Raw genomic sequence first — 18,283 nt, 5'->3', positions numbered from 1 at the left:
TTTGCTGGATGCTGGCAGTGGATCAGGGTATTAATGTGAGGGATCTGCAGACAGGAAATTGTTTTTTTCTCTCTCTCTCTTCCCTTTTCTTCTTTTCTGTTGCGTCCCCAGAGTTGGGCACTGAATGTATTGGAAGTGGTTACAGATGCATCATAAATATATATTTTTATCATATTAAACACAGAATGTATTATTAACATCCTGTAATGACATGGGAAGAGTTTCAAAACAGTGGTCATTTGATGAGAGATAGTCATGGGCTACACAATGTAGTCTGCTGTTGGATTTTTTTGAAGTCGGGCTATCTAGTGGTGGGTTTCAGATTGTGCAGGTTTAGTATGTGCACTTAAAATACACAGATAAATGGGTCACACTTTAACTGGATAGTCTACTCACAGACTATCTACAGATTAGCAAAAAACTACAGTTTATGGTTAAGGGTAGGGTTTGGATTTAGTTAAAGTGATGTTCAATAATTTGAATTTTGTTCAAAAACAATTTTACATACTGAACTTCATACTGAATGTTAACAGATGATTTGTTAAGTCACTGTGGGAGGATTATCCAAGTAAAATGTTACCGATAAATGTTATTGTTATGTTTACTGACAGGTGTATCGCACTGCATGCATCAACTGTCCTTTGCCTGAAGGGTGGTTCTGTTATTTGAAAGAAAAAAAATGAAACAAAGGCTGGGACGATAAAGGTCCTCATTGCATGCTTTCAGTCCCTGGATTTGTAATTTCCTAAAATGAATTTGAAATAAACTTCCCATATGCAGTGAAATGTAATGGATAATTGTTTCTTTCACTATTTTGAAATAATAGCGCCTTTCACAGTCCCAAGGTCACAATGCACACAATATACAAAAAAAAAAATACTATGAAAACAAAGACATCACGACATATCAAACTAAATTGAATCTACTGAAATGTTTTGAAACATATGTATAATAGCTATTGTTTGAATTAAATGTCGCCCCACTCATCGTAGGGTTATAATTGTTATTAAGGTAATATTAATATAGCATATTTCAACATATTTTCTAGCCTATAATACCATATCCCCACCTCCCTTGTTTTTTTTTTTTACAGCCTATAGGGCACATTTTAAAATCTGTCATATCGGCCTACATAAGCAGCCTGTAGGCTACTGTCGTGGGAATAGATTGTAGTCTGCCACTCTGCCTCTGCCTGTGGCTGTGAAACACGACTGCCGGGGCTTTTAAATTTCCCGCCTGTATTCCCTTCCGGGGCTTGAGTTTCCTGCTCTTGCCACACTGAAGCAGTAAGGTAGGGGACGGCAGATGGTTCCGCTCTCCAAAATGACTTTTCTGACATAGTTAGCCGCATGTGTGCGCCTCGTCTGGGTGGACACGAGGATATTCAACCTCCCGGGTCGTGCCTGAACCTTCTTCGCCTCCCAGGGGTCAACTTGACGGAGCCCCGCTGCGACCAGCAACAATGCCACATTGCCTGTGGCCGGAGCCGCTGTCACCCGCACAGCTTAGACGTCTAGAGGACCACAAATACAGCGCCTCCGGCCGCTCCTTATTTGAACCGCCGTGCCAAATATACTGGAATTGGTTAGTCCAGCAGATTCCGACGTGGGTTGCGCCCAACACGCTAACCATAATAGGACTCGTAGTGAATATTATTACAACTCTTATTTTGGTCTATTACTGCCCATCTGCAACCGAGGAGGTGAGTTATGACCATCAACCTAATAAAACTTTCCGTAAGCGAGGGTGGGAGGTCATGCAATTCGTCATGCTGAGTGGACGGTGTTTCCGAGTTGTGTAGGCTATTTTTCCACGCTTGCGGGCGCAGCGGTTGTTTACCACAATAACCAGCGATACACACTGCTTCCGTTTTGTTTGGAACCGAGGCACTGTAGGCTAACGGACTGTTACATTCTTTCCGTCATTGAGTAGCCTAACATTCTCTTATCAAGGGTCTGGCTACTTAATTATTCTTTCACAATATGGCTTACACAACTGTATGTTACAATTTTGACGTAGTCTACGCTTTGTGAACAGTGGTAGGCCTACCATGTACATGTGTGATTGTGTAACATCAGCACAGTCACTGGCACAATTACGTTGTTATAAACAGTGAAATCGTGGATGTTCCCTTAGCCACATAGGCTACTGAGAGTAGCCTATGTTAGTGTTGGACAGTCTGAAAATGTCACTTCCTAAGAGTCACTTGACCAGTCACAGGCTCGTTTGTTTGTGTTGATTAAGCGTTTTGGTCTGCTGACAGATCAAACGCCGACTTCAGAAAATCGAATTCGATTCTATTGACCTTCCCAGCGTTCAGACTTGCTATGGGCCTACTAAGAACAGTCGTAAACTGAATGTATATACTATATCATCAGTGTTTAATGTTAGATAAGCAGGTAGTTAATCACCAAAACCAAAGAGTGCCTGAAAAAAAATGATAGATGGGTAATTGTTAGGCACACTTTTAGTGGCTTACGAAATGCTCTCAACTGCACCATGACCTGACCCTTTTAACTGCTAAATGTCAGACAGTGCAGGACACGGGAAGTGCCATATTGATTTTCACTTTTTACGTGACCTGCTCAAAGTCCAGATTCCACTGCCCTGTCAGAGATATATACACACACACACACACAGCTCGTGGAGAAACAGGTTATAGTCTCAAGTTCGGTTGCGCTTTAACTGATAGAGGAGAGAGGCCTATGTAATTGCTGTTGTAAGTGGGTCAAAACCGTGTGCTATCAGGGCCAGATCAGAGCTGGCTTTAACGGATAGGCCTATCTATCTATCTGGAGATGTTTTCTCCACATTATCTGGGCCTTGTCGGAGGAAACAATCGACACTTTGTTGAGATTTCGACTCCGCAAGACAGAAGTAGGGCAAAGGGTGACCGGTGCCCTACAGGAATTGCACTGGTGGCTTTTTTTAGTTTAGGTTACAAATAATAGCCATGCCAAATAATAGTTCAGAGTAACTGGCTAATGTTTATTTTGATCACACCCTGAAGGCAAATCAAAAGAAGCATCCTCACACACACACACACACACACCACACACACACACACACACCTGTGAAGTGAAAGAAATTTGTGTCTCGTAAATGTTTTTTACTGCTGGAGAAGGCTGATAGACAGTAAAGCTCACCAATTAAAAGTTCTGGGCTTCATAGGCATGGGCATGCTCACCAATCAGAAGTGCTGGCCTTCATAGACATGGGCATGCTCACCAATCAGAAGTGCTGGGCTTCATAGACATGGGCATGCTCACCAATCAGAAGTGCTGGGCTTCATAGGCATGGGCATGCTCACCAATCAGAAGTGGCCCAACATAAAGTGGCATTTAGAATATTGACTTTTAAATATTATATTGCAAACTAAACCGCAATTGCATGTTTGCCAGAAAAATCTACTAAAAAAAACACTAGTACTACTTTGCATGTACTCATTTAGGTGACACTTTTATCTAAAGCATCTTACAAAAAAGGGAACAAATGAGGTTTTATGTGACAAGGACAAATTAGTGCAGCAGTAAGTACTATTGGCATGAATCGAACGGCAGATGTTTTCCCCAAAATGTGCAGTCTTAGCGCCTATTGTTCATTGACACAACTGGAATAAGACCATAAAACTACACAATAAAAGACATGACGTAAACTTCACTAAAAAGTCACAATACGAACATCTAAACTTCCTTGATTTAATCTGCCTTGAAAAATATATTGGTATTGGTCAGTCCAACTAATTGTCCATTATGCTGATCCTCAGTGGACTGTTGACTGGTGACGATGTATTTTGCAGCATTACTGTGCTGATCAAAAGAGGCGTTCAGCGTGTGAATAATGATGTGTTTTTTGTCATTTGGTGACAAGTTGTTTCTCTTGTCAAACACTAGCCTAGGCATTGGCCTGCTCTTAGTCCAGATGGCAGCAAGGCTATGACATCCCACTGGGGGATTTGACAGGATTGGGTAAGCTGGAAAACTGCCCTACCACACATACACACACACACACACACACACACACACACACACACACACACATTTTCACAAACACACACACTCTTGGACATGCTCACACACTTTTATGCTCAGCTTGGTACAGTATGTGTGTAAACTCGCCTAGATGTTGGGAATTGGACACATTCATCCATCCACATCTTCCAACACACACTCACTCACACAAACACACAATTACATGTACACATGCAGGTCAGCATTGTAATCACATCACATACCCTGAATCTTGTCCTGCTTTTACTTTAATGAACTATATAGGCTGAACACACACACACACACACACACACTGACTTGCATAAGTGTGTGAAACTGTATGTACATAGCCTGAGCCTTGCCCTGCTTTTACTTCTTGGAACCACACACACACACACACACACACACACACACACACACACACAGTCGTTCTCTGTTCTGGTTGTAGTAAACCATGATCCTTCCCCTTAATCTGAACATGATTGAACCAATGCAATGGGTTCACTGGGATCACCAACCTGCAACCTGATTTTTTTAATTATTTAATTATATTGGTGCACTGCACTGACTCTCCAGGTGAGTTTTCATATTACGAGTTCTCAGTTATCTGCATATCATGTAACTGGAGGGCCGTAAATGGTGTAACAGCACTTGTGATTATAGTGCCACTGACACTGTACCAACTTAAATGAGCAAGCATTTTTTTTTTTACTTCATTAATTTGGCTCAACTTTGGGGTTAAGTGCCTTGCTCAGGGGCACAACTGTGGCAGCCTGGAATTGAACCCACAACTCTTCTGGCTACTGAATGCTATGCTATCCCTATACTTATCCAAAATGGCACCACCCACCTGTATTTTGTTTCTGTACAGTTGTCTGGCCTGGGAGCTTTGAGCAGCCAAAGCTACTTTACACACCCTCTAGCCACTTGTCGGTATTAATGGTGTTTGTGTGGCTTTATTTGCATACATGAGCAGCAATGTCTATTTATTAGTTTGAAGCATGTTCCATTTGGCAATGTCCACTGAATACACTGCTGGACACTGCTTAAGTGCTTATCTTTTTGATACATGCGGCCCAGAATTGCGTCATTATATGACTGATCAAAAGCATTTCTTGTCCCAGCCTAGATTTTCACGGTCTTAAACTGTCATAATCAACTTGCAACAGGCAGGACTTTTGAGGTGCATGCATTTTGAATGCTTGGCCTGGTGATGGACAGACATCAAACTTTGACATCTAGAAAAACGGTATTCTGATTTAGACATTAGTCATTTAGTCATCACAGTCTTGCAAAACATAACAAATGTGAATGCATTTTATGCATTCATTTATTTTACATGTCTTACAACATATATACATGCATTCACAGTCGAGTGAAATCAGATATAAGCATACAAAGGCGCTTAGAACTCACGTTAAGCCGATGGGAGCACACTGAATCACTAATCGCCGATTTGATGCAGGCAAAAGTATTGACTGTTACTAACGAAGGTTTTATAGCAATATTATAAATGTGGCGACAGAATAGCCTAGAACTTGGGTAAGCCTTGCGTTTAGTAGCCTAATTGCAGTGATAGCCAAAACTAATGTGAATCCGCGGACTATCCTACAACCAAAGAAAGTAAAGGTGATTAGTAGGCCTACCTCGTTAGCCAAATGAAGGACGGGACTGCACCCTTCACAAACCGTAAAATAAAGTTTATTAGTTTTACAGTTGACTACAGTTGACAGTTCACCATCAGTCCACACAAACAATTCTGGTTTCCTTGCACTAGCCATTTTAAATTAAGTAGCCTATTCTGTCTGTTTGTAAAGCGCAAGTTTTGGTCAATTTCTGTAAAGAAACAGTGCCACCTATAGGCCTGGGGTATGAAGTAACGTGTTGAGTCGTGTTGAGATGGATCCGTTTGGACGCAAATATTCTTGATACGGTTCCAGGGAAGACGGAGGAAAAAAAGATCGGTTTGGTCCGTGTGGACTAGGCCTTAGCAGGGCTTAAATTTCACTGCGGGATTGCGGGTATTGCGCATAATTTGTTCAAGTCCCGTAACTCTAGCCATCATAATGCGAGAAATTCCCGCATACACTTTTACAGCCTGTCTGATGACGTTAATATAGCCTAATCATTAAGTGGCGTGAATGCGGTGCTATTGACCGGACTGATCAACTACCGAGTTGAATTGAACATGAGCCTCATGCAGACGCGCACACACACGGGAGAGAGAGAGAGAGAGAACCACTTTGGCGCTTACGCCAAATAGGGCTACGCTACCATGGCAAACTTTTACATCTGGAAAGAGCTCCTTGGTAACTATCCTGATAGCTCAGGTCACGTCAACACTTGATCCCAGAAAGATTGTCTTCGACATGTTAGTTTTTTGAACATTTATTGTATCTAATGACATAGAAAACATAATGATTTGCATACACATACCGCACTATGCACAACTTTTATTCACTAGCGACTACAGCCTAAAACCGTCAGGTTGAAGGGGGGCTAATTACTCCATAGAATTACTCTCAGGTATTTTCTTAAAGTGACAGGCACTCAATTACACCTACTCATCACCAATGTGCACTCAATTGGACCTACACACCACATTAAAGATATGCCTAAGTGTTATAGGTTAAACGTCAATATGAGGCATTCAAATTACTAAATATGTTTAGCTACTAGTAATTACTAGTAAAATGCTATACTTTAAAAAAATGCATTATTAAATAAATACACTCTATATGAATTCAAAAATATATGATAGAAACATATCACATAAGCTATCATTTTCAGTGTGTGTTTGTGTGTGTGGAGAGAGTCAAGCAGAATCTAGGATGTCCACTGTTGTGAATGATCCCACTACAGTATATATTACTGATGACGTCAGGGTGGTGGGGGTGGTGGGGGCCCCAAAATCAAACACTTTTTTAAAAAAAGTATCGAAGTATTGAAATCGCAATTCTTGACTTGGTATCAGAATCGATCCCCCCAAATTGTGTAAATCCCCCCTACATGAATAACCTAAGGGGGGAATTCCCCCCCATTTTGAAAAATGAATTTTAAGCCCTGCTTAGTCTGACTGATGGCCCTGGCAACCGCGCGGTCATGCAGTCATTACTGGGTGGTGACACATCTGAGAAGAATACAAGGTTTTAAAGTGGTCCGACGTGTTTCACACAGGCAATCTTTCGGACACCTCCAGCTCCAGGGCCTCTGTCCCAGATGAGGGTTTAAGTAATCTTGACCCCTTGGGCCAAAATACATTTTCAATGGGGCTTGTTTATTAAGAGCCAAATTTAGCCCGAACCGAAGGACATGGAGGACTGAATGGGTTTATCTTTTAGAGTTACCGAGGCTCTTTTGTTAACAAAAAGGCACAGCCGGAAAAACAAACAAACAAGTTTTAGTCAACACTATTCATGCTAGGGCCGGTTTGTAAACTTTTTTTTTTTGTGTACTTTTGTGGTTTCACACTCGTCTATGTTAAAATAGCATCTCATCATCTGCTCATAAGCCACCACATGCTAACCCATTATGTGTAGACCCCATAACCAAGTGGCCTCAGATAGCATCTGGCTGTGGCACGCATCTGGGGGTGTGTGAACCTGTGCCAGATCAAAGCCTGATCCGTGCCTGCCTCTCAGCTTATTGTTGTATCAGGCTGAAGCGTGTCTGCCTTAATCTGGACAGCAGCATGTTGATTGGGATCATCAGCATGATGGAGAGAGAGAGAGATGCAGATAAATGGTGTGTGTGAGAGGGAGAGAGGCAGACAGACAGACAGAGAAAAAGAGAGAGAGACAGACACAGACAGAGAAAAAGAGAGACAGACAGGCAGACAGACAGAGAAAAAGAGAGAGAGAGACAGACAGACAGACAGACAGTCAGACAGAAAAGAGAGACAGACAGACAGACAGACAGACAGAGAAAAAGAGAGGCAGACAGACAGACAGACAGAGAAAAAGAGAGAGAGAGAGAGAGAGAGAGACAGACAGACAGACAGACAGTCAGAGAAAAAGAGAGACAGACAGACAGACAGACAGACAGAGAAAAAGAGAGAGAGAGAGAGAGACAGACAGACAGAAAAAGAGAGAGAGAGACAGACAGACAGACAGACAGTCAGAGAAAAAGAGAGACAGACAAAGAGATGGAGGGAGAGAGATGCACATGCACTGCAGAGAGAGAGAGAGAGAGAGAGAGAGAGAGAGAGAGAGAAAGAGAGAGATCTAGGGAGAAATAAAAAGGAATCCTTCAGTTTGCATGTTGACAGCTGTTCACCTCTGGGGCCTTGCTTTGAGGCCAGCACTAACTGGGTCATGGGTCTGGAAAAATGGGTTTGTTTACAAAAAGGGCTGGCTGGTGTGGGGTGAAATCAATCACAAAAAAGCCACACACACACACCACACCACATCACCACACACACACACACACACGCACACACACACACAACAGCTGGCTTAAAAACAGCTTGACCATGACTAGGCCAGATCCTGACCGGACCTTTGTTTGGTCCAGTTTTAGCTGGACAGCAGTCTGTTTTGGGAAAAGATCCACTTCAGAAAAATTATTTAAATGCCAGCACCAGATCCACAATGGGCTCCACCATGGTTTGTTGGATCCAGATCAGTGGATCCAATCACAAAAACACATCTTACAGCTGACCAATCACAAAAAACCCACACCTAACAGCTGACCAATCACAGAAAAAACACACCTAACAGATGACCAATCACAGAAAACCCACACTTTACAGCTGACCAATCACAGACGAGAGTCTGGGCCTGTGGGGGCTATTCAAATACGAGGTTTAGTGACAAACCTGGGTGAGGTAATTCCCAGTAATTACTATGGGGATGCCTCATGGAACTGCACTCTCTCCTTTCACTATTCATCCTCAATATTTTCTCTCATTATTCTCTGCTGGGAAAGAAACCTTACGTGAATATGCAACTGATTTGGACATAAAGCACCGACCACTCTGGGAGGAGAAGGATGAGGACCTGTTTTGGCAAACTCATGCAGGATCATCAGCTCATCATGTAGGAGGATCTTGTGTGGAAATTTCAAGCTAATCAGACCAGTTTTTATTTTTTTAAGTTTTGTGTGCACATATGCAACACACTCTGCAACACAGACAAACATATGAACCCAATTATCCACTCTTTGGGGTGAGGGTAATAACAAAACACGCGTGCGCACACACACACACACACACACACACACACACACACATCTGGGCTAGGTTCGGGTCAGATCTACTCAGCAGCTGTTTGTTTGTGAAAAGATCCTCGCCAGTGATGGATGAGTGTCTGGCAGAATAGGCTGTTGTGCGCTGCTTGATTTGACTTGGCACTTTCATCATATGAAACAAAGTGCTTCTTGTAAACTGCCCGATAACGTTAGCTAGCCGCTCGTCATCATAACATTGTTGGGTGCGGTGTGTTTTGTTTTCCAAGAACAGGAACAGACTAAAAGGGTGTTGGTCTCAAAGGTCATCATCTTTTGCATTGTATTAAAACTTCAGCTTCCTCCTTCCAGAGGCTATTTGTTTTTGTTGTTTCTTGTTTTTGTGTTATTCCATGGTGTAGTATAGTAGTTATAGTTGTTTTAGTGTTGCCATGGTATACTGTAGTATAGTAGAGCTCAGAGCCTTATAGATAGGGTTCTGGTAGAGCTTAGTCTTGAACAAAGATTCTAGAGCAGAGCGGAGCGTAGCGCTCTAGAATCTTTGGTTTTAAATATCTTCTTGTTTCCTCCTGCCTCAGGAATGTGGACAGCAATTATTTTTTCCATTGCAGTTTGCTTGTTTGCACTCAAGGGAATCTATTGTCTCTTCTCCTATCTCCCACCCACTCTTCCATCCATCAATCTCTTCTCCTCCTCCTCCCCCTCCCCCTCCTATCCATCCATCTCTCTACTTCCATCCTCCCTCCATTTCCTTACCTATCCATATTCCTCCTGTTCCTTTACTTTCCTCCCTCTTTCTCTTTTTTAACCTCTCTCCTCTCCCTCCATCTCTTCTTTCTATCTCTTCTCTCCCTCCCTTTCTCTATCTTCCCCTTTCCATCTTTACTTCCCTCTTGCTCTCTCCCAAACTATTCTCTTCATATTTCTCTCTCTCTCTATTCACTATACTATTCACTGTTTACCTTTCACTCTTGTTGTCTGATTTCCTCTTTTCTTTGTTCTTCTCATGTATGCCTCTCTTCTATCACTCCCCCTTCTCCCTCTCCTACTATTTGCTCTCTCCTCTTATCTATCTCTCTGACCCATCCCTCTCTCCTTCTCTCTCCTCCCTCTATCCTTCTATCTCTATATCTGTTTTTCTCCTCCATCACTCTCCTTCTTCTCCCTCTTGCATTCTTTGCTCTCTCCACTTATTTGTTTCTCTATCCCTCTCTCCTTCCCTCTCCTCCCTCTCTCTCTCTCCTTCTCTCGCTCCTTCTCTTTTCTCCCTCCCTCTATCCCTCTTTCTCCCCCTCTCTGCAGGCACCGTCGTGGGCCTTCATCCTGAGTGCGTTGGGTCTGTTCATCTACCAGTCTCTGGACGCCATCGATGGGAAGCAGGCCAGACGCACCAATAGCAGCTCTGCTCTGGGCGAACTCTTCGACCATGGCTGTGATGCCGTCTCCACAGGTTTGGCCTCCGGTCTACAATAGGGCTGCAAGGCTTAAAGGAACACACTAACTTTTTGGGGAAATTATCTTATCTGCTGTCTACCACAGAGTTAGATAACAGGATACATACCCTTCTCTTCTCTCTGTGTGCTATAACCCAGTCTGACAGCGTTAGCCTAGCTTAGCATAAACCATTGGAAGTGGGTTATTCCAGTTAGCCTAAAGCTAGTCTTTTCCAAAAATAATGGTGTGTTCCTTTAATCAACTATTTTAGTAATTGGTTAATGGGTTTGTGTAAATCTGTAAAGAAATCTATTTTATGAAGACATGTAACAATCTGTTCTTAACCCTTAATGGTGTGGGTTTCTGAACATTCTAACATAAGATTCAGTTCCGCAACAATTGAAGGTTCTAAAATTCTATGTTGAATTCAATGGACCCAGATATTCTTTAGAACGTTAATTTTCCAAACATTCCCGTACACCTTTAAGGGTTAAGGGCTGGGAGTCTGGGACAGCTACCCTTTCAGTACGAGCCCATCATCTCAGCACAGCGGACATGATCACCAGTTATAACGAGAGAGCTTTGTTGTTGACCGGATGTCATGCTGCAACTCTAGGGCTTATTGACTGTTCTCATCTCTCTCATTTCTCTCTCCCTCGCTTCCCCCCCCCTCTCTCTCTCTCTGGCTATGTGTGTCTCTTTCACTCGTGTCTGTCTGTCTTCTCTGTACTCTCTTCCCCCTTATCCCTTTCTTTGACTTTATATAATCTCCCTCCATCCCTCCCTCTCTCCCTCTCTCTCTTTATCTTCCTTGCTCCCCATCCACCTCTCTGTGCAGTGTTCGTTGCCGTGGGAACCTGCCTGTGCTGCGGGATTGGGCGGTACCCTAATTGGATGTTCTTCTGTGGTTTCGTGGGCATGTTCATGTTCTTCTGCGCCCACTGGCAGACCTATGTCTCCGGCACGCTACAGTTCGGCCTGTAAGTCACACCTGGACCATCCACAGAGCTACAGAGAGGCAGTTTGTGTTTGTAAATATGTTCTGTTTAGGTTTGCTTAACAATATCCAGTTATGTTATGTATGTACATGAAATCATTTAGCAGATTTGTTGCATTAGGGTTATGTTAGGTTGTGTGAACTTGCATGATTCGGGGTTCTAGGAATGTGTTAGATCTGTCTTATCTGATCTTTGATCTGAAATCTTTATGACTTGAAAGTGAAAATGAAATGTAACTGTGGAAATGTAATTAGACTAAAGGTTGCATCATCATTACAATACAAATGCATTTATATCAGCTTTAGCATTAGCATAAAGTGTGGCGCTGATCTCTTCCTTCAGGGTGGATGTGACTGAGGTGCAGATCGCCATCACCATCATGTACGTGATGTCCGCCTTTGGTGGAGTCTCGCTCTGGCAAACCGTGGTACGGAGTCCACATATAGATAGACCTTACAGTTTTTCACACTTAAATTTTTTAAAACCTTCCACTCTTTTCTCCATTTTCAAACTACATTCACAAAACAGTGAATTTGTGACAGTTCTTGCAAAATCAAACACGCCTCAAAACCGTTTACCTGTCCGGTCCGTGTCAGGGTAACAATCCAGTGTGTGATTGAAGTGTGTATGTACACAGTATTCGTTTTTTCTTCACTACCTCTACACAATCTAGAATGCAGAGCATAGAATGCAAAACAACCCCCCATTTCACACAAATCTCCTGTTTCTTGATATTGGATGTCTTGTTTCACCTTTTTTTTTTGTGCTCCATCATGTCACCCATCCCGATTCTTAGCTTAACAAACGCTTACGAAAGAAAGGTAAATATTGGGAACTTGACAATATGACACATTGCCATGTCGTAATAGAAATGTGTCATACCACATGGCAGCGTGCGTAATCCAGCCACCGCTGGCTCCTACCCTGTTTCCCCATGAAGCTTCAGCATGAACCCAAGCTTCCCCAGTGCCGAGCAGAGAGCTTGATGGTGTTTTATGCCCCCAACGTCGTCTTCCAGGCAGCGCTACCCCCGTCGACTTTAAGGCACCTAACCCCAACCCTAACCCTAACCTTAACCCATGCCTAACCATAGCGCCTTCCAGGCAGCGCTGCCTTGAAGACAACGTTGGGAGCATAAAACACCAAGAAACACGAGGCTTGAAGCCTAGCGCAAGAGTAGCACTCTTGTATTTTCTTATAGTAGTGCTCCTATACAGTATTCTACCTCCTCATCACCATAGGTAGCCAAAGCTGTCAAGTGTGTACTGCTGGCTATCCAGCATGCCCTTTATGTAGTTTATAGGTTACTGTAGTACCATAGCTGTTCTCTGTTTAGCCACACAAAAATATTCACCGCTAATTGGTTGATTTTAGTCTGTAGACAACTTGCTCTCAAAATATTTAGTTCAAAGTTCAAAGGTTTAAGAAAGCATTTACATCCCACAACTTGTTGAATTACATTTTCGTTTGTAACCACCTGTCACCAAACCAAACAAGTAGCCTAATAAATAACCTCTATTGTGTTTCTGTCTCCTGCTGCCTGTGTGTGTGTGTGTGTGTGTGTGTGTGTGTCCTGTCCTCAGTTGCCTGTGCTCGGTGTGAAGTTGTACGTCTTCCCCATCATTGGAATCATCGGAGGCTTCCTGCTCTCCAGCTACAACTACTTCCATGTCATCCTGAGCGGAGGCGTCGGCAAGAACGGCTCCACAGTAGCAGTAAGTTCTGAATGCATGCATCCCCAAACTACTCCACGTTGGTTGTGGGTACAAATGTTATTGGTAGAGCAGATCAAGCATTGTAATGGCAGAGGTGTGTGCCTAACCAATTGGCCAGCGTCCTTTCATTCAGCATCCTACCTTTAGTTACATACGGACTGGTATGTATGTTACCTATGAGTGTTTTAAAAACATAACTCAAAACTGACTACTTGTTTGTAGTACTTGTACTTGCTACTTATTTTGGAACATCAACGAACATCACTAACCACTCGGTGAGTTGCACCGTTCTAAAAAACGAACGTTAAAGGTTGTTTTTAAGGACATATTTGGACACTCGGAAACCGTCAAAGGCGATTCAAAATGAGTCAAAGTCGAGACAGGGCCCTTCATCAAAATTTCAGTGTCCACCACTCTAGTTCATCCAAAACAAACCAGAAAAGGGACTCAAAGTGCCAAATACCGGAATTATCCTGTAAACTTAGGGGTTGTGGTTGGTAAAGGTGATCCGTAGAGTCTCTATTGGTGGACTATCCAACTAAACTTTTACCAATTGCAAGGGTGGATGTTATGATTTACCATGAAGTTAAGATTGCATTATCTTTCCTGAGTCTTGTTTTTCAAGGAATTCTTTTCTGAAAGTTGTATTTTAAAGGGGCTTTAAAGTTCATGTGGAGTTTCTGTTGTCACCTTCAGAAGACCAATTAGGTAATTTCGTACCTATAAGTAGATGATTACGTGTACATTCCTTTTTAGCGACACATTTAAGTCACCTCTTTACCTGGCCTGATTTGAAAGTGAGGTATTCGGTCTGACAAATACTTCATCACTGTTAAGGGTGTGCTTGTCTTTGTACATAGTACTGTGTGAGTATTTTTTTAAACTGATGAGGTGAGATGGTCTCAAGGACCCTTGCCTTCTTGCTGATAGTGTTATATACCTCTGACATTGCTTTTACCAGAGTCCATTATAGGTTTACGTCAGCAGAAGAGTTTAACCACTATGTGGATTGAACACCCTTAGAACTCATGAACACTCATGTGCTCAACCCATTTGATTCTCACCATTGTCATGTCATCAATCAATCATCGTTAATAATCAAGGGAACTGGCTACGCCAGAAGTGATAGCGGCATATACATTTGTAAAAATTAGACAAGTCTTCAATCCCCATCCCCAGTTAGCTGTGCTGAATGGTGACCCTGTATGGCCTATCTCTAGTTAGCGGTGTTGAATGGTGACCCTGTATGGCCTAGCTCTAGTTAGCTGTGTTGAATGGTGACCCTGAATGACCTACTGTATCTCTAGTTAGCTGTGTTGAATGGTGACCCTGTATGGCCTATCTCTAGTTAGCTGTGTTTAATGGTGACCCTGAATGACCTACTGTATCTCTAGTTAGCTGTGTTGAATGGTGACCCTGTATGGCCCGTTCCTTGTTAGCTGTGCTGTCCGGTGATCTCTGTCTCTTCTCCAGGACACCAGTGTGCTAACACCCGGCCTCCACATCGGCCTCATCCTCTCCCTGGCCTTCATCATCTTCAAGAAGTCCTCCAGTGCGCTCTTCGAGCTGCACCCCTGCTTGTACGTCCTCACCTTCGGGATGGTCATCGCCAAGATCTCCAACAAGCTGGTGGTGAGTGCTGCTGCAGTCCAGTCTGTCTAACCTCTGACCTCTGGGTTGTTCATGCTCCACTGTCCATTTGTGTTTTTTGTTTAGGTTTTTTAGCATATTGTTGGGCTTTTATGCCCTTACAAGAGACAGGACCGTTAAGAGATTGACAAGAAGCAAGTGGGAGAGAGAGAGATGGGGTGGAATCGGGAAATGACCCGAATCGGACTCGAACCCTGTGGGCATTTGGACCTGAATGTGGTGCTGATTTTGTAGCCAGTTATCCATTTGTTTAGATTTGTGCTTGTTTCTGCTCTCTGTTTTTGGTCTTATTTTGTTCTGTCTTTCTTTCTGTTTCCCTCCTCTCTTTCTCTATCTCTCTCCTTCTTTCTTTGTCTTTCTTTCTTTCTTGTCCGTTGTGATGAACATGTTGGGTTGCTTCTTGTCCTCAGATTGCCCACATGACCAAGAGTGAGCTGTACCTCCCCGACACAGCCTTCATTGGGCCAGGCCTCCTCTTCCTCAACCAGTACTTCAACAGCTTTATCGACGAGCACATCGTCCTGTGGGTCGCCATGGTCAGTTGCTCTGGTCACCATAATAATGGATGGATGGATGGATGGAAATGAAGAAATTAATAAATACATTTAAGCAACAGAAACCATCACACAACATGATAGCCATTATCTGATAAAATATGAAGACACTTTATTAGAGAATAGAACTCTTATAATGTTGGTTTGTGTGTGCTGACCCCCTAAGAATAATTACAAAAGTGACAGGACGAGAGTCTTCTAGATGGTGGAGTGGACTATGGTTAAATGTATTATGCTGATTTCAGAACTTTAAAACAGTGAAATTACTGAATTATTCAATAGGAATCACTAACGGTTGCTGTCTTGCTCCATTTTTGTGATGTTTTTTCTTTGTTCCATTTTGTTGAATACGTCTTAATACAATCAGAGCCTAACTTCTGTGTCTCTGTGTGTGTGTGTGTGTGTGTGTGTAGATCCTGTCCGTGGTGGACCTGACACGCTACTGCACCGGCGTGTGCCTGCAGATCGCCTCGCATCTGCGCATCCATGTGTTCAGCATCACGGCGCAGGCCCCGCCCAAATCCAGATCCAAGAGCGACTGACGATTTGCCCGGCGGGAGGAGGCGGCGGGGAGGTGGGACGACGATGGCTCCGCCTCCCTGCTCTTAAAAGCAGAAGAGGAGCACCAAGACCCCTCGAACCAAAACCACAACAGCCTTGACTCTGTCACCACCTCCAATTAACCTCAACCCCTTTGTTTTGTTTTTTGCTTTGTTCTTGTTTTAAATCTGTTTTGGTAAAGAAAAGCTAGGTTAGGACCATTTCTCATGAACAACCAGCAGCAGACATGTTAATGTTCAAGAAGTTGAACACTGGAATATTCTCATTGGCTAAAAAACACAGTATGGAGGCAGTTGCCGTCCACAAACTGTGCTGGAATCTCGCTTAGTGAAACATTTCAGACTTCTAGGTATTTCTTACTTAAGTCGAAGTCAGTGATATTTTTGTTTAGTAATTTAGTATACGAATATAGCAGACAGTTTTCTTGTCTGTATTTCTACATAATTAGTTAGTATGAAATCCAAACCACTTTTCTCCTGAAATGAAGAATTTACTGGTCACTGCCTTACATGGGTTAACTCCAATCAGCAAAAACCTGCCAATGACACTGAATTGTCTGTGAGCACTTGGTCGTACTCATCTATCTACAGTTTGTCTATCTTAAAGATAACTACTATGCCTTGACACTAGCATAGTCAGTAGAGGTACATGCAGTAGGTACAACACTACAAATCAGCATCAGTTTGTTATTTGGTCCAGGCAAAATAGTGAAGTCAGTGGTCTGTATCCTAGTTCACATGAGCAGTGGTATTAACCAGTCTTTCCATTATCAGCATTTTATTTATTTATTAATTTTTTGGAAATCTGACTGAATCGGGTGCAAATTGAGAATCTCAATGAGGTCTGGGTATATATATATAAATAAAAAACAATGTTTTTTTTAGGTTAATTCCCAAAAAAAGTGGACTGGAATGTTTGGGACTCCGTCTCCTCTGCAGAGAGAGAGAGAGGACCAGCTTCCTGTTCACTGCGTGATCTACTGTCAAGGACTGTGAGAGAGAGGGGCGGGACCATCCGTGTGTGCATCTGTTGAGGACAGAGGAGGACTTCACTTTGTGGGACTTTATGTCTAACCCCCTAACACACACACAGAAGAACATTTTTTTTCCAGGACTTTCTGATGTTTAAGAACGACCACCTTCATATACACCCTTTTGTGAGTCCCATACTGTTTGAGGAAGCAGAAATACACACACACACTCTCCTCCTCCTGCTTTTAATCATCTCCTCCCTAAAGGGCTAATCATTAAAAAAATAAAGTTTTATGTGATTTAATAAAGAAGTTTCAAGATTGGATTTATAATATTTTAACTTTTCTCTTAAAATAATTTGCATGGTTGACGGGCCGAGAAACTCTAAAGTGTGAGGTTCAGACCACCATGATGTCACCGTACTGAGATTCTCCAATCTTAAGGACTCTTCATGTCTCTCTTACTTTTGCAGTGTAAGAAGTGTGATGAAATATACCGTTGAGGTGCCCAATCAGCTCCGGACAGATAATGTTCACATCGCTCGATGGTGTTTTATCCACCGTTGTCTTCCAGGCAGCACTGTCACCGCTGACTTAAAGGCCTTGAAGACAACGATGGGGGCATAAAACACCAAGAAACGATCACATCTTGACATGAACCAACGGATTACTTACATGTTTACATTAATATGTTTCAGATTTTCACGTAGGACACGGCTAATCCTTTCCTTACAATAACTGTTGCTTATGTCTGTAATTAGCTCTGAGTCAGTTTCTCATTTGCTCAGAACTGGCAGAGGACATCACTGTCAGATAACAAAGGCCCTCATGGGATAAACCACCAAGGCGCCAAATCTGACAACAAATCTGGGCCCCCGCCGTGGCGCAACTGGCTGGGGCACCTGCACCGTACACCAGCGACCCGGGTTCGATTCTCGCCCCCTGGTCCTTTATGAATCCCACCCCGACTCTCTCCTGCTCGCTTCCTGTCATTCTCCACTGTCCTGTCTCATTAAAGGCATAAAAGGCCAAAAAAAAGAAGATGAAATCTGACCTAAAATGACCTGCACGCCACAATTGTTTTTTTTTCATACGTTGTCTGTTGTACATCTAAAATCATCTTTCTTTGAGTAAGTTTTCTCCAGTTGCTTTGTGGTTGTACAGGAGCATCACTTTGTCAGAGAGCATGAAACCTGTGTTGCGTTGAACTTGCAGCACCTTGGATTGG

The 18,283-nt window shown here is 42.9% G+C and overlaps 1 protein-coding gene across 1 annotated transcript; it reads left to right on the top strand.

Annotated features, from left to right (window-relative positions):
• The first annotated feature begins 1,252 nt into the window (after positions 1-1,252).
• On the top strand, positions 1,253-17,381 carry chpt1 (choline phosphotransferase 1). Its single transcript, XM_048267397.1, has 8 exons — positions 1,253-1,702; positions 10,476-10,623; positions 11,446-11,587; positions 11,948-12,032; positions 13,189-13,320; positions 14,794-14,952; positions 15,381-15,506; positions 15,938-17,381. Exons 1-8 carry the CDS (start codon positions 1,463-1,465, stop codon positions 16,064-16,066), a joined length of 1,161 nt encoding a protein of 386 aa, XP_048123354.1. The 5' UTR covers positions 1,253-1,462; the 3' UTR covers positions 16,067-17,381.
• Positions 17,382-18,283: the final 902 nt, after the last annotated feature.

This window comes from Alosa alosa, chromosome 17, assembly GCF_017589495.1.
Source record: "Alosa alosa isolate M-15738 ecotype Scorff River chromosome 17, AALO_Geno_1.1, whole genome shotgun sequence".
Taxonomy (NCBI): Eukaryota; Metazoa; Chordata; class Actinopteri; order Clupeiformes; family Clupeidae; genus Alosa; species Alosa alosa.
Note: the sequence above shows the minus strand (reverse complement) of the source record. Positions and strands in the feature narration are given on the sequence as shown.